At 35.6% G+C, this 17,258-nt stretch overlaps 4 protein-coding genes across 4 annotated transcripts; 2 read left to right on the forward strand and 2 right to left on the reverse strand.

Annotated features, from left to right (window-relative positions):
* The first annotated feature begins 298 nt into the window (after window positions 1-298).
* Window positions 299-2,063, forward strand: LOC138933452 (cytochrome P450 9e2-like). The gene has a single exon (XM_070296165.1). It carries the CDS (start codon window positions 376-378, stop codon window positions 1,942-1,944), a length of 1,569 nt encoding a protein of 522 aa, XP_070152266.1. The 5' UTR covers window positions 299-375; the 3' UTR covers window positions 1,945-2,063.
* A 1,414-nt stretch (window positions 2,064-3,477) lies between these two features.
* Window positions 3,478-7,712, forward strand: LOC138933455 (cytochrome P450 9e2-like). The gene has a single exon (XM_070296169.1). It carries the CDS (start codon window positions 3,655-3,657, stop codon window positions 5,185-5,187), a length of 1,533 nt encoding a protein of 510 aa, XP_070152270.1. The 5' UTR covers window positions 3,478-3,654; the 3' UTR covers window positions 5,188-7,712.
* Window positions 7,713-8,100: 388 nt separating this feature from the next.
* Window positions 8,101-11,331, reverse strand: LOC138933453 (cytochrome P450 9e2-like). The gene is made up of 2 exons (XM_070296166.1): window positions 9,618-11,331; window positions 8,101-9,181 (listed from the first exon to the last, which is right to left on the reverse strand). The coding sequence occupies exons 1-2, from the start codon at window positions 11,174-11,176 to the stop codon at window positions 9,178-9,180; spliced, it is 1,563 nt and encodes a 520-aa protein (XP_070152267.1). The 5' UTR covers window positions 11,177-11,331; the 3' UTR covers window positions 8,101-9,177.
* A 152-nt stretch (window positions 11,332-11,483) lies between these two features.
* Window positions 11,484-13,753, reverse strand: LOC138933454 (cytochrome P450 9e2-like). The gene is made up of 2 exons (XM_070296167.1): window positions 13,673-13,753; window positions 11,484-13,579 (listed from the first exon to the last, which is right to left on the reverse strand). The coding sequence occupies exon 2, from the start codon at window positions 13,535-13,537 to the stop codon at window positions 11,981-11,983; it is 1,557 nt and encodes a 518-aa protein (XP_070152268.1). The 5' UTR covers window positions 13,538-13,579; window positions 13,673-13,753; the 3' UTR covers window positions 11,484-11,980.
* Window positions 13,754-17,258: the final 3,505 nt, after the last annotated feature.

The following is a 17,258-nucleotide window of genomic DNA, read 5'->3' on the forward strand; positions in this document are numbered from 1 at the left end:
CTCGATGGATTGCACGAATGATAAGCACTTCGTAAAACTACGTCAATCGAAGTTTTTCGTGCACGAAACTTATACCGTTTTCTTCTTTCTATTGTTCTATCATCTTTATCATTATAGAAAAGAAACGTTCTGCTGCATAGCGTGTGCGATTTGTACTTATATTATCGATAAATTTTATCAGTTTTTTTTTTTTTGTTCGCGTTCAGTTTTCATTAGAATCAAGATGCATCGACGTTATCTAATATGCGGGTAAAGCAACCGGTTTGCATCGGGTATATAAAGAGAGGAACGGCTAGTAACTGCAGCAGTTTTTTGTGCACGCGCGATCTGACAACATCGTATCAAGGCAATCGACAATCAGTGACTTTTCTCGTCATGGATATTTGGATACTGTTGTCGATTTTAGCTAGCACCATCGCTATTTATTACTACTTTTTTAAGAACTTAAATTTCTTCAAGAAGCATGGGATTATACACGCATCACCGTGGCCTGTCGTGGGCAACATGGGGCCAGTATTCCTTCGTCAGTTATCAATGGCCGAAACCATTCAGAGAATCTACAATTTGAATCCAGACGCTAAATATGTCGGTTTCTTCGACAGCATGAATCCGGTAGTGATGATTCGCGACCCGGATCTCATCAAATCCATCGGCGTGAAGAACTTCGAGTCGTTTTCCGATCATCGCGCTTTTATCGACGAAGTTAATGATCCTCTATTTGGGAAGAATTTATTTTCGCTTCGCGGTGAAAAATGGCGAGATGTGAGATCTTTACTAAGTCCCGCTTTTACGTCTAGTAAAATGAAAGCTATGTTTGAGCTAATGTCCGATTGTGCTGCCAACTTTACCGAGTTCCTTTTCAAGTTGCCTGCCGATAAAAGTGTTATCGAGATGAAGGACTGCTTCACCAGATACACGAATGACGTAATCGCAACCTGCGCCTTCGGGATTAGCGTCGATTCTATGAGAAATCCCACTAACGAGTTCTACGTTTATGGAAAAGACGCTACGAGTTTTAACACTCTGCGTACTATAAAATTCTATTTTATCAGAAGTATGCCCATTATCACCAAAATGTTGGGTATTAAATTCGTTGGTAATCGTGTAGGTCAATTTTTCAAGGATCTCGTAAGAAGCACGATATACATCAGAGACAAGCAGAATATCGTACGACCGGATATGCTACAATTGATGATGGAAAGTAGAGGAAAAAGAGGACCCGGAAAGGAGCTGACTATCGAGGATATGACCTCGCAGGCGTTCATCTTCTTTTTTGGTGGCTTTGATACCGTTTCTACCTTGATGTGCTTCGCTTTTCATGAAATTGCCGTTAATCCAACCGTTCAGACAAAATTACGTAACGAGATAGACGAGGTTCTAAAGAAAACGAACGGGGAATTAAACTATGAGGCATTGAACGGAATGCAATATTTGGACGCTGTAATCGAGGAGAGTCTTAGAATGTGGTCCGTAGCGGTGGCTATAGATAGATTATGCGTGCAAGATTTCGAGTTACCGCCAGCGCTTCCCGGTGACAAGCCCTTCGTCGTGAAGAAAGGAACATACGTATGGTTTCCTATTTACGGTATTCATCGGGATCCAAAGTATTTCGAGAAACCGGATGAGTTTTATCCCGAACGTTTTTTTGCCGAGAATAAGAAAAAATTAAATACCAACGCGTATTTGCCATTTGGACTTGGCCCGAGAATGTGCATAGGTAACAGATTTGCATTATTGGAAACCAAGGTCGTGATATTCCATTTATTGGCTCGTTGCGAATTGAAACCGTGCGCGAAAACTTCCAATCCTTTACGATTGAGCAAGGCAAGCTTCACCATGTTGGCAGAAGGAGGATTCTGGCTAAAAATTCGAGCGAGAAGTGATGCTCATGCTAGTATATCTACAAGTATTGTTGATGGCGATGCGACTAATGGCCATATTTAAATTTTTACAAATATTGATACAATATATATATATATATATATATATATATTTGTAAATATAAATTCAATGCCATTCTACTTTATTGAAAGAAATAATGCGGGAAAAATATATATCATAAATCGTATTAAATATATTTTTACACTTATAAGTTCAAATTGTATATACAATATAAATATATAACGACAGAAAATATAAGATATTATTTTATCCAATTAAATCGAAAAAACTATAAAGTACGAGTTGTTATATACATATAAGCATAATAACGCGTAATCTGTAACTTTCTCCTTTCTCTATCTTTCTCTCTTTCTCTATGTGCAAATAAATTAATTATCCATAAATAATAAATTACATAAATATAAGATAAATATTCATAAACAATAATATGAAATATTAAGATGCATAGAGAAAATAAAAAAATATTACCAAGAAATATAAAAATATAGGAAATACGCATACAGATTGTGAAATTGAAATATAACTGATGCATAACTGAAAATAACTGTTTTTAACTCGCGAAGAATACACTATTAACCCATTGCTTTTGTATTTGAATGATCGTCGGAGTGAAGTACATTCAATTCTACAATATGATGGAAGGTCAAAATGATTGCATTGCGATAAGAGCATCAAAGATTAAAATAAACAAAATCGACAGAGGGCAAAATAATGTATCGCGAAATTATGACGATATCATGATAATAATATAAATCAAGAAAAACTGATAAGAGAGAATTATATATATACATTATTAAAGTTAAATATATGTAGTCATTAATAAACATATATATATAAATGCGTATAATGACAGAAATATTGTTGACACACACACACACACATAAACTAATTTTCTATTTATTTGAGGACAGAGAGAGAGAGAGAGAGATTGAAACAATTGTTATAAATTTTATAATTTTAAATACATTATTAATCATGTTTGAATTTGCACATTAGTTTTTATATTATAATAACTTTAATAATTCGGGCACATACATTTTTTCATATTTGTTAATAGACACAGGCGATTAAAAAGAAAACAATAAAAAATTTATATTTCATAGATATATGATATTAGAGATTATAAAGTCTGCACATAATTCTTTGTTGAAAAAATTTGATTCAAACGTCATTTTATTAACGATAGCGGGGTTATATATAATAGTTTTTTAAATATCAAAATAAAATTTATTTTACAATTTTATCAGATCCGTGAACGATCTGCACTTGCGCAATAGCAAACTTCACGATAAAAACATAAATCAGCTAAAATAACAAAATGTCTTTATATATAACGCTGTTCTATAAAATCAACAATAAATATACTTTTACATCAATAATATCATATCAACAAGTTAATTATAATTAATCGTAATTATAAATAATAATTAACCTATGGATACGATTTTTTATATTAATCATCATTTATGTATTACATAAATATCATCAGTAAATAAAGAAATATTCAAAACTTATTGATTTGTGAAATATCAATGCTTCGTTAGTACTTGCGCGTTAATCTTACGTAATGTCAGCGTTTACAAACCGCTTTTAATCAGAAAGATCCGTTGATATATTACGAGATACGATGTCGTATAAACAGTTGCCCTCAACGGCTCGTAATAGCAACATCGCTAGTGCGCTAAATCAATTTTCAAGCGAGGCATCTCGCAAACAGATTCCGACGACAATTTGAAATAACATTCGTGTGCCATGGAATACTGGTCGATACTGTTATCAATCGTGATTTGTGCACTTGGCATCCATTATCTGTTTAGAAATTACAATTTCTTCAAAAGACACGGTATCATTCATATACCGGTTGTTCCAGTACTAGGCAGCTTGACATCGGTTATATTTCGCCGAATATCATTCGTCGATTTCCTTCAAAAGATATACAATTCCAATCGAGATGCAAAATATTTTGGATTCTATGTCACGACGACTCCGACTTTTTTGCTTTGCGATACAGAAATAATTAAGTCTATTCTCGCGAAGAATTTCGACGCGTTTCCCGATCGTCACGGTTTCAGCGATTTGAACGAACCCTTGCTTGCGAACAATCTGTTTTCTCTTAGCGGGCAAAAGTGGCGGGATGTGCGAAGTCTATTAAGCCCCTCATTTACATCAAGCAAGATGAAAATGATGTTCACCTTGATGTCGGAATGCGCCGTGGACTTTGCTAATTTTCTATCGACATCTATACTAGTGGATAACAGCGACATGGATATAAAGGATGCCTTCGCTAAATACACAAATGATGTTATCGCTACATGTGCATTTGGAATCAAGATCAATTCTATGAAGGATCCGACAAACAAATTCTATGTTTATGGCAAGGAGGCGATTAACTTTTTTAAAGCTCGCCCTATCAAATTTTTTTTTCTTAAAACCTTCCCGACGCTCGGACGAATTATCAATATAAAACTTATAGACAGTCATGTGTCGGATTTCTTCAAAGAAATTATAAAGACTACAATCGCCACTCGTGATGCCGAGAACATTACGCGTCCGGATATGATTCAATTGATGATGGATGTCAGAGGCAAAGAAGGTCGAAGAGAGCTTCATCTCGACGACATGATCGCGCAAGCATTCATCTTTTTCTTCGGTGGCTTCGATACTAGCTCGATCGCAATGTCCTTCGCAGCTCACGAACTTGCGGTTAACACAGATGTTCAAATTAATTTGCGGCAGGAGATCGACAAGGTTCTCGAGGAGGCGAATGGGGAAGTGACTTATGAAACTATTAACCGCCTCGAATATTTAGATCTGGTGATAAACGAAGTTCTCAGATTATATCCACCAGTCTCTATTCTAGAAAGAGTATGCGACAAGGCTTATGAATTACCACCCGCATTACCAGGCGAGAAGCCTTTCACCATGAGGAAAGGTATGACTTTTTGGATTCCGCTTTTCGCGATCCATCGTGACGCAAAGTACTATGACGATCCGGAAAAGTTTCGTCCTGAAAGATTTGTAGACAACAAGATGTATCACAACTCTTCATACTATATGCCATTTGGATTAGGGCCGAGAATGTGTATAGCCAACAGATTTGCCTTGCTAGAGATGAAAGTTCTGCTGTTTCACCTGTTAGCGCGATGTGAACTGAAACCGTGCGCGAAAACCACATTGCCATTGAAATTTAACAAGAAAGATCTGACATTAATGCCGGAAAATGGATTCTGGTTGAATGTTCAGCGTAGAAGCGATATGCATCCTGTACTTAAATCTAATATCTAACATTGTTGCTAAATCTTTGAAAAAATTTTTAATAATATTAATAAGATAGTTTTTATGTCAAAAAAATTTTATTTACGTCATATTCCCTGAACCCAGAAACTATTAACATTTTTCTAACTTAATACGAGTTGTTTTATAAGCAGCCGTAAAAGGTCGTTAATTTCTATTAACTGTTGTTTGTTTTGATCAAATTCGTATTGCAATAGTTGAAAAAATTGTTTCTTTGTTTAACAAATTCGGCAATGTAAGATCTTACTCGCTCTAATTACATTTGTAATTGCACGAATCTTTAAATTCATGTAATTTACATCTACATAAAAATCCTTGAATCAGAATTTCGATGGAAAAGAGAATACTTTTTAATGTGCATAGATATATAATTTAAAAAAAATTATTACGTTATAAATTATTCTTTATTATTTTAATCACGAAATACACGCGCACATATCGTATAAAATAAAAAAAATAAAATTCGACAATAAAATTCGAATGACGATTTTCACGAGTCAAATCTAGAAATAAATTTTAATCGCAATTTTTTGGTTTTGATATTTACTTGCGCGCATATTTTGTATTAATTATTATACGAAAAGAGAATAGTGTAAAAAGCTCCAAAAATAATTATAAAAGTGTTTTCGCCACACACCCTACTCAATTTCTTCGTAGCGAGACAATGCATCGTTTCGAGCCACCCTTATGATCCCTACTTCATCAATTCCTAGCCCTTCTCCAACATGCGGTCCCTTTCCAGCGGCGGTAAGTGAATTAGATTAGAGAAGGGGTACTTTTATCGAGTCAGGATACTTGCTTGGAGATACACCTCGGAGAGTTGAAAATGGTCATTTTTACCAGTGATATAGTCTTGCACTATATATAAACTATTTATTATATATATATAATAATAATAATATTGAATATATTTTTATTGAATTTGCAAAATGTTTTTTCGTTAAAAGGATACGGGATTATTTGCTAAATATATTATTAATATTAATAATTTTTTCTCAATTACTTACTTTTTCCTAATATTTGTGACTTGTATATTTTCGTAGAAAAAAAAATAGTTAATATCAGAAATTTAAATAATCGCGGGCTAGTAAGAGCCGCCCCATACGCGGATGGTGGTGCGTCAGTTTCATAGAGAAATAAGTTTTCTATGAAACTGATTATGTGCACAGGGCACGAAATTTCCTCGAGAGCCTCAATTTCTTAAATAGTTAATAGTTTTGTAATACCTGATTACAAATTACGAGATGACGAGTAAATATATAAAAACTGGTCGTCCCGATCACCGATCATTATAATGCATTAAGCGCGTAGAGAACTTGTCCGATGATTATCAGTCGGCCGCTAATTATCTAAATTACAAGGGTCTCTCGTAGCATCGAAGGATAACCGTATCTAATGACCAAGTGGATCAAATGCAACAAAGTGTCCAGTTGGCTCGCCAGCAAGCATCACGGCAAGTGTCACGCGAGCGCCTTATTTAATAGAAGTCGGGGTCTGTGTCCGTCGAGAGATCCGCCGCGCGCGCGCGCGCGATTCCTTTGGAAGAGCAGCGACTATCGCGTCGGGGAGAAGCGCACGCTCCCGACCGCTCATTAAAGTGGCATTCATAAGCTCGTATCGCGTCTCTGGAAACGCCCAATCACGTAGTTGAATACATTATCCGTCGTGTAACTGCGCGCGAGAACGTGCAACCAATGCAGATCCTCTTTGGTCAATGCGAGAGAGATGTCTCGCTTGACGCGCAGAATCCCGAGTCTATTATACCGCCAAACTCTCTGTTACGAGATGAGTCTATACATAATACTTACAAAGGCAAAATCTTCTATAATTCTATAGCTTTCGAAGTAAACTTGTAACTGTATTTATTAGATTATTTATCAGATATGTAAACGAATAATAAAATATTATCTTTCATTTAAATTTAAATAAACTTTACTTTGGATTTGAAAATTAATTATAAAAATATTATACATATATATATATATTATTAATAATTTCTGACAAATAATGATTTCCTCTAAATTTTCAAAGAATATACGTACAGAATGGCTTATTTTATATGGAAAATTTATCTTACAAATTTATTATGCACGCATAACAGAAAGATTATAATACTAAAGTGTCCATGAATTACGTCATATATTTGCACATGCGGTACGATGATCAATTTCGCGTCTCTCTTTCTCTCTCTTTATCTCTCCTTCGCTCCCTCATTTTTATAACTATCACACGGAGGAGTCTATTACGCAGTTTGACGTAATAAGCCAAGCTATTTTCGAATGCTGATGGGATGTAATTGAGCAGTAGATGTGTTATATATATTCAAAAGTATATGTATATATCTCATAGTTTACAATGTAAGACAAATATACAATACATATATCTCGCAATTTATATATAAGTTAATTAAATTTTTGCAATATGATATTGTCTACATGATGATAGATATAGCGCTATAATAATATATAATATATAAATAATATACTACAATACATTTTACATATATTTTGTAGTTTCGTTACTCGTGTCAACTCTGATCATCTAATGTTTCTGCATTTATTATATGTAACGATACACATTTTTTATTCTTCATTATGGTAATGAATTAATCATTAACCTTCTACTTTGATTAAGGCTTGCCTGTATCGTGCATCTTTATTCTAGCATAATAAATTACGAAAACAACCAGTTTACTATGAAATTCAATGGAATGAAGCGGTAAAATATAAGTGTTTATTAAGACAGCAATGATGAAATGTGCATTATTATATATTGTGTGTATTACAAAAAAGATTATTTGCATTATAAAATTGCAAGCTCATCGATGATTACGAGATAAGATAAAAAGCAACATTCTATCTTTAGGTCTTTTCATGTTTCTTTCCTTTAATCTCTGATCTTCGATTAATTTTTAATCTTTTCTTTTTTTTTTTTTATCATTTTTTATCAATAAAAATAACAATTTTTCCTTAATACGTATATAAGAAGTACATTTGATGGGAGAATATTACAAGAATATTATTATAAGTTTATAAGTGATAGAGATATATCTATCAGTATTAGATAAGAGTGGATAGATAGATAGATAGATACTTATCTATTCTTTTTAAATTAATAAAAAAAAAAAAAAATCTGCAATTTTTATATCTCTCTTGAAAATAAACGCAGCGTATCACTTTCATGAAACATGTCTCTAAAAAGTTGTAGAAAAGAAGTGTAATAGAAAGTAATTTTAATATGACAGAAAAATAGCAATAGAAAATGCTATTTATTATATACGTATGCTAATTAAAAACATAATGATCGCGAATGATCGCGAAAGATAAATATGTCATTGTTGAGTCATGATAATCAACTTCCTCTCTCTTTATCTTGTTTCTTGTATATATGTATATCTATCATATGGAGGAATTCATTGCGTAATTTGATGCAACGTCAAGGTTTTTTTCTGATGTTGGTTCAATGGAATAAAATAAATGTAAAACGTAAAAATATATCGAAATATATATGTATATTAACAAATTATTGAAATATATATTCTATAATTATATTTATAATATGTATGTTACACAAAACATAATTTTTTTAACTCGTTTATTAATGTGTTAATTTTTTGTATATGAAATGTTTATTTTTTATATATATAATAATGATAGATTTGGTCACAATGTGTATGTTAAGTAGCCATTAATTTTAGCTACTTTTAATAATACTTGTCCGTATAATATAAAACTATAATTACGATATGAGATAAAAGATAACATTTGATATTTAAACTTTAATCATTTTATGCTCGCTCCTCTATCGGTCTCTCAGCAATACGCAATATTATAAATTAAACAAATCTGTTTTTAGCATACCAAAAATATTTCCGTTGCAATATGATGCCATTTTTTGAACTCGCAGCAACATAAATCTTCTTATCGCAAAAATAAGGAAAAAATATCCTTTATGTTCATTTTGATTATGGCATTTTCAATTTTATCTGAAATTTAATTAAAGATATATAAAGCTACATCTATATAAGATTTTATAATTCTTATATATGGTATATTTCTATTAAGATTATTTTATTTTATAGAATCAACATTTAAAATCTCTAAGATTATTTTAAAAATATTAGCGAATATTTTTGAAATCTAAGATATCTCCAAGACTATTTTATTTCATAGTATCAATACTAAATTATTCATAAGTATATAAAAAATATACTTGAATACTAGATTTTTATATATCGTAAGATTGTCAATCACACATATATTTTGTATGAAAACTTTAATAAAGTAACAATTAAAAATAATTCTTGAAAAGATAATATCACTAGTAAACAAAATAGCAAGAAATATTTTTTATATTGAAAAAAATGCATCAATTTTCAAATTTTCAAGATGTAATTAAAAATATTGATGAAATTTTCTTACAGCTGATGTGATGTCCCATTGACTGCATTAATAGCAATAGTGCGATGAATATTTTTCCTTGGTAATATATTCAACCAGAAGCCGCCTTCGGGCCGCATATTGAAGCCATCCTTGGAGATCTTGAGCGGTATCGATGTCTTCTCGCAAGGTTTGAGATCGCAACGTGCCAATAGATGAAATAGCAAAACTTTCGTCTCCATTAAAGCGAATCTATTACCTATGCACATTCTGGGTCCCAACCCGAAGGGTAGATAGGCCCCGCAGTTGAGACTCTCTTTTTTTCGTTCACCAAGAAACCGTTCGGGATCGAATTTTTCCGGCTCTTCAAAGTACTGCGGATCTTGATGAAGTCCATAAACCGGTATCCATATGCCTTCTCCTTTTTTTATAGTAAAAGGCTTCATCCCTGGCAATGTCGGGGGTAACTCAAATGATTTTACGCATATTCTATCTAATGCCGGAGCAACCGGGTACATTCTGAGAGCTTCGCTAATCACAGCGTCCATGTATTCCATGTTATTAACTATTTCGTATGGTGCTGATCCATTTGACTCTTCCAAGACCTTATCAATCTCATGTTGAAGTTTTTTTTGTATTTGTTCATTCACCGCGATCTCGTGAGCGGCAAAGCACATTAACGTCGAAGTGCTATCGAAACCGCCAAAGAAGAAAACGAACGCTTGAGATACCATGTCCTCGATAGACAATTCTGGTTTGCCCTTCTTACCTCTAGTCTCCATCATTAATTGCAGCATGTCTGGACGGACGATACCATTTTCGTCCCTGGTTTTTATGGTGTCTTCTACGAGATCTCGAAAGAAATTCGCTATTTTGTCACGAATAATTCTTAAGTTAAATATTTTTGCAATCCAAGGCAAGCTTCTAAAGATGTACATCTTTACAAAAGCGATACTGTTGAAAGTGGTCGCCTCCCTGCCGTAAACGTAAAATTCATTGTTCGGGTTTCTCATAGAATCAACGCTAATACCAAAAGCGCAAGTGGCTATTACGTCATTTGTGTATCTCGTAAAGGCGTCTTTCATTTCCATCATCTTCTTTTCCGTTGGCATTTGCGCCAAGTAATTGCTAAATTCGATGGCGCAACTCGACATCAATTTAAACATACTTTTCATCTTGCTGGACGTAAAAGCTGGACTCAGTAAGGGCCGTACTTGTCGCCATCTCTCTCCTTTAAGGGAAAACAGATTTTTGCCGAATAATGGATCTTGATGTTCCTCGATGAAAGTGCGATGATCCGGAAACATGTCGAAGTTTTTTAGCGCGATAGATTTAATAAGATCGGGATCGCGAATCACTACAATTGGAGTTGTCATATCAAACATGCCAACGTACTTGGCTTCAAGATGTAAATTGTACATATTTTTTACAAGATCAAGTACATTTTCGCGACGGAACATGGTTTTTGCCATATTACCGAGTATGGGAAAAGGCGTTTTATACGGTATGCCATGTTTCTTGAAGAAGTTGACATTTTTGAAGATATAATAATAGAGGCCTAGAGCGCCCGCTATCACCGTCAGAGCGATTACGTATACCATGTTAAAAAAAGAAATTGCTTTATTAAATTAGTGTACACATATTATGTAGTCCTGAATATAATTCAACTTTTGCACTTTATCAAATATCTTTTTTTTTTTCTTGTGCAATTAATAGCGAAGATAATAAGCGGAAACACAACTTTACGCGTCGAGATTCGACGATCAACTGCTGCTACATCGAAATGACGTTTCTTATATACACGTTCGCAACGTTCACGTGATCATCATTGCTTACGTAAGAGCAGTTACCGGCAGTATCTCGATAAATAGAAATATCTAACTCAGACATTTCCGTCGTTGTTGATACGATTTGATTAGATCGAGATAAAATATATTGGATTGGCGGTATTATCTTTCATATTTTTAAATATATTTTAGCTTTTTGCACATCGCTAATGTTTAACGAGATTAATGTGATTTACGCCGATCAACAGTTGGTCGGTAGAAAGATAACAAGATTGCCTATTAGAATAACTATTTCCAACGATCTTGAACACGTGTATCATTAATTATTGATCAATAATGGAGGGAATAAAAAATTTTTTTTATAATCAAGATTACTGGCGTCGATAGAGTGATTTGCAAAATCGCCACACCACGACCTCGTCTCTCATCTTTCACCACTATTAAACCTCTTTATTATTTTTACTTTATTTATTTTATAAGTTTATACGTATGTAATATATTGTCTATTGATATTGTATAATATAAAATTATACCCGTGGTCTCTCATTTTTTTTCGTAGGTTTTGAATAGCTTTGAATATTCGTATTCGGTATAAAGATTAACTTACAACTAAGATACTTAATCTGTATTTGTGACCGGTTGTGTAGAGTACCGTTTCTTTCTTGGCATAACGCTCAACCAAAAATCGCCTTGGGCCCGCATCGAGAATCCACCCTTTTTTAATTTCAACGGTATCGGAGTTTTCTCGCACGGCTTTAAATCACAACGAGCCAACAGATGAAGTAGCATAACTTTCGTCTCCAACAACGCAAATCTGTTACCTATGCACATTCTTGGTCCTAATCCGAATGGATAATAAGCATTGAGATTACACTCGCTCCCTCTGTTCTCATCCAGAAATCTCTCAGGTTTGAATTTCTCCGGTTCCGGAAAGTACTTGGGATCGTGCTGGAGGCCGTAAAAAGGGATCCAGATTAACATTCCCGCCTTCACGAGAAATGGTTTCGCATCTGGCAATGTAGCGGGCAACTCAAAGTCTTTCGTGCACAGCCTGTCCGTCATCAGTTGCACCGGATACATTCTAAGAGTCTCGTTAATCGCAGCATTGAGATACGCCATTCCGTTGATTGTCTCGTAGGATGGTTGACCGTTCGTATCTTCCAAGACCTTATCGATTTCATTTTGTAGTTTCTCCTGGATATGTGGATTGACGGCAATCTCGTGCGCTAAGAAACTCATCAAGGTCGAGCTACTGTCGAAACCAGCGAAGAAAAAGATGAACGCCTGCGATGTCATGTCCAGAATGGTTAGTTCTCTCCCAGGCTCTCTTTTCCCTCTACTATCCATCATCAGTTGGAGCATGTCCGGTCGAATGATATTTTTTTCATCTCTGGTCTTTATGGTGTCAGCTATGAGATTTATAAAGAATGCGTTGGTACGTTCATTTATCATCTTAAGATTTAACAGACGCATGAATCTCGGCATGTGTTGATAAAGCAGGATTTTTATAAGAGCGATCGTGTTAAAATTTGTCGCTTTCGTGCCGAACGTGTAGAAATCGTTGCCCGGGTCTCTCATCGAATCCACGCTAATGCCAAAGGCACACGTGGCGATCACATCGGCTGTGTATCTCGAGAAAATGTCCTTCATTTCCATAACGCGTTTCTCAGACGGCACTTTTACCAGATACTCTGAAAAATTCACGGCACACTCGGACATCAATTGAAACATAGCTCTCATTTTGCTAGACGTAAAAGAAGGACTCAGAAGCGTCCTCACGTCACGCCATTGATCTCCGCGAAGCGCGAGCAGATTTTTTCCGAAAAGCGGATCTTGGGCGTCGCTGCCGAAGAATATGTGATCTTGAAACGAGTCGAAATTTTTGATGCCGATGGACTTGATCAATTCGAGATCACGTAACACGACGACCAATTGCGAGAAATTAAAGAAACCGATATATTTAGCATCGGGATGAAAATTGTATATTTCTTTATTTACCGCGGCGAAACTTTTTGGACGTACGAATATTTCCCAAAGTCTTTCTACGAACTGCGGCCTTTTATACGGAATCCCGTGCTGCTGAAAAACGTTCGATCGTTCGCGGGACGAGAAATAATAATAAACAGCGACTAATACGCCGGCTAATATCGATAAGACTATCGTCCAGTACTCCATAATAAACTAACTTGATCGAGATACTCGATTGCTCCTTTCGTTCTGGAATAAAGTCAAGTATCAGAATATGTAAAATGAAATATGTAAAATGAAAATTTGTGTCAATATCAATGTTCGCGATTGTGTGCGAGATACCCTCAAATTATAATCCAATGCAATATTATTAAGCGCGATTGTTCTGTCTAGTCAAAGCGATCTGCCCACTTGGAATCCTCATGCACGACTACTCGTAACAAAGCGTTGCTGTCGCTCGCTAAATGGCTCGTTATGTCATGCTTCGTGACGTCATACGATATTTTTACATCAGACTTAATATCTTTATATTTTGTAACGTGTGATACGCGTATCATTTTAAACAAGATACGTTTAATTCGTATGAAGTTTGTTTTCAATAGATAAAAATATATCGTTAAAAAAAAAAGTTGTTTATGATATAAATATTTAAATACTTAATATTTGCGATATAAATATTTAAAAAGATAAAATAGCTAATGAATGAATGAATGACACACAAATATCATTTAATTCCATTGGAAGATTTGTATCGTCTAATAGTGGCTCTTGTACGTAAGGCAACAATGGTTTTCTATTTACGCAACGGCCTTGTCGTCAACGAGAAATTCTCATAGCGGTTAAACGATACGCACCGCGTGACGATTCATGAGTCAGATCAAAGTTCCAAGTACTACGCAGAAACAAACTTAAGTAGGTTCGCTGATATATCGACAAACAACCGATCGAGTAATATCTATATCATCTTGTACGCAGATGGCGTACAAGATATATATATAGACAGATTTATATACAAAATTGTGCATTATTCATGAGCATTATTACCACCCTCAGATGCAATAAGCAATCGAAATATTCACGGATAAATATTTCACATTGTAAATTTTTAAAAGATCAAAGGACAAACATTAATAGAGAATTAAAGGAAACGTAATCTCGCGTCGCTCTCCGTATTTGTCGGATATTTTTTGCACCACGAAAAAATGAAACGTGTGCTTGAGTTAAACGTTTCTATTCGTGGAAAAAACTCGCGAGTGAAATTTTCTTACCTCATCTTAACTGAACCACACCTGAAATACAATATTTCATTTCCGTAAAAAAAAATTAAAACGCATCTGGAAAGAGTAGTTTCTTTTCTTCGCAAAACGCATATAATCCCCCATCAATATATAAAGATTTTAATTTTCTACGACTCTTCTGACTTTCTAATCACTGATCTTAAATAAAGTGTAAATTTTGTAATTAGATGATAAAAGTATTTGATAAAAAAAAAAAAAAAAAAAAAAAAAAATGACACGTAGAACGTCACCATAGCATGTAGGATGCAAATCAGATCCGTCATTTGAGACATTTAACAATTTGCGAAAAAATTGCGAAAAGGCGAGAGATGTCTGTCTGTCTGTCTGTCTGTCTATCTGTCTGTCTGTTTCGAAATACGACTTGCAACCTAACGGGAAACAAGATTTCGACCGAAAGTTTGGTCTATCTAGCGCGCAAGGGTAAGAAAGAGAGAGGAACATGGAATGGGAGAGGATGCAGGGGGTTAGAGGAGGAAAGGAGAGAGAGAGAGAGAGAAAGAGAGGGGACCGGCGGAACAAAATTCATTTGGCCAAATTAAACAGAGTTTAGCAATTTGCGCTTAATCCATTTGTCGGGGATCCGCCGTCCGTCAGTCCGTCCGTCTGCCTTTACTTCAACCCTCTCTCTTTCCCCCCCCCCCTCCCTCCCTTCCTTATCCTTTTCCGCGACCCCTATCGCGCACTCCCTTCTTCTGGCTCTTCGTTCTATCTATTTTACCGGTACCTCGATCTCTTCGCCTTTCGAAGAGCTGCACGTATAGATTTTATTTTAATTTCTATTTCTCCAGAAACTCTCCCAATCTCAAGTTTGAAATTCATTTTTCATATATAACGACAGTATTGTATCGCGTTATTAACGTAAATATGTATCTAGATTTTAAATATACGCATGCACACGCGCATATTAATTAATGTGTCGTACGAGACATTGCGATAAAAAAAAGCAGCAGCGAGCTAAAACGTGTTACGCTTCGCTCGTTTATTATGTATGCGAGACACGACGTCATGTATTTCCTTTTATTCGCTTAGTATTCAAGCCGTCTTTTTTTGCGCGCATGTTGAACGCGCGCGATACATCTTATACAGAGAAAGATCTTAAACTTTACATCAGCCTGAACTCTATCGAATCATAAATAATTTTCGACGCTGGTAATTTTTTTTTCTTTTATACGACGATATATATTCTATTTTTGATCGTTAATCTGAAAATCTGGACACTCGATGAGAGATCAAAAGTTATTAGGGGAACTAATTATTTAGATTATACACACGAAAAATTAATATTTATGTGTGTTGGTAATTATTTATGACTCGATCCATTAAATTTGCTCAATCTAGAATTATGCATGAGAAATATGATGTGTGAGAGATATGATCCGAGTTTAATCTTTTAGTTATCGCGCAACATCCCATTTACGGAAACGTCTACTTTCCCTCTTTCTTCCTCTCTCTCCTTTCTCTCCCCTCAATTATTACACCCTAGCATTACGCCGTTCTCTACCGCCTTTCGCCTTGCACGTTACACGCTCTCTTCGGCACTTGGATCTTATTATCAGGGAATTGTTTCCGTCCTCCGAAGCTCCGGCATCGCCGTCGAGCTTCCTCCTCCTCCTCCTCCTCCTCCTCGCATCCAACAAGAACAGCGAATCCAACCTAAGTGTATTGGCAGTTGTGTGTCCACGTTTTATTTCCATTCAATCGGGTGAGCACCTTTAAGATCACTTTCCCGTAAACCGCTAGAGTGCTCCGCGCTAGGATATTCCTGGTTCCTGTTCCCGCGACAACGATCGTCATCCGTGGACCAGCGTTTAACGCCCATGTCTAGCGCTCGCACCAAATGGTAGCTCTTGCTCTCAACATTCTTTAGCATTCACTTTTCGCGTTTACCTTGCGTGCGCTTTCTTTATCGGCTTTCATTTGCGTGCATTTCTTTCGAGCACCCTGCGCTAACATTCTTCGAATATCGTAAATAGGAAGAATGCCACGTCGAATAAATAGCTATTAATTATCGTGGCAATATTTATTTTAAAATTGCGTTATATCGCTCACTCGTGACGTCGCGTCGGCTATAATAAAGCACGTTTTGCAAGATGTCTGAATTGCCAAGAAAGAGGGATGAAGGGGGAGAGAGAGAGAGAGAGAGAGAGATTGAATCGAGTTGACGAATCGCGCTCTAATGCCGTTACGCGTAACACCTACTAATTTCCGAGCTCCTCTGGAAATGAACCACTTCCCTCCTTCAGATAGGCAAAGGTTAATATAGTTTACGAACCAAATACGGAGTAATCGTATTTGCCTTTATATACGCGGATGGCAGACGTTCGCGCAGTGGTTAATCGTTCCACGTTGTCGAATTCATCGCCAAGCACCGTCTCTCTTTTCATCTCTCGTTTCTACTACCGTACACTCGCTAGTTTCGCTCTTCGAATCAGAGATGTGCGCAGACTTTCTGGCGGTTCAAGTTTACATTTATCCGAATTGAACGCCTGTTGGCCGATATTCGCGCGGATCCGCATGTGCCAAGATTCCTCTTAAGATCCGCTTTAATATTCTCGATTCGATCGCGATCAAATCTGGGTCGCATCTCGCGGATGGCAAGTATAATAAAAGCCGCGGGAATGAAATAATAG

Source organism: Polyergus mexicanus, unplaced genomic scaffold, assembly GCF_030449975.1.
Source record: "Polyergus mexicanus isolate NDT 795.1 unplaced genomic scaffold, iyPolMexi1.0 SCAF_5, whole genome shotgun sequence".
NCBI classification, from domain to species: domain Eukaryota; kingdom Metazoa; phylum Arthropoda; class Insecta; order Hymenoptera; family Formicidae; genus Polyergus; species Polyergus mexicanus.

Excerpts from the sequence above, each read along its gene's own strand:
- LOC138933452 (XM_070296165.1), top strand. The coding sequence starts at position 376 with ATGGATATTTGGATACTGTTGTCGATTTTAGCTAGCACCATCGCTATT.
- LOC138933455 (XM_070296169.1), top strand. The coding sequence starts at position 3,655 with ATGGAATACTGGTCGATACTGTTATCAATCGTGATTTGTGCACTTGGC.
- LOC138933453 (XM_070296166.1), bottom strand. The coding sequence starts at position 11,176 with ATGGTATACGTAATCGCTCTGACGGTGATAGCGGGCGCTCTAGGCCTC.
- LOC138933454 (XM_070296167.1), bottom strand. The coding sequence starts at position 13,537 with ATGGAGTACTGGACGATAGTCTTATCGATATTAGCCGGCGTATTAGTC.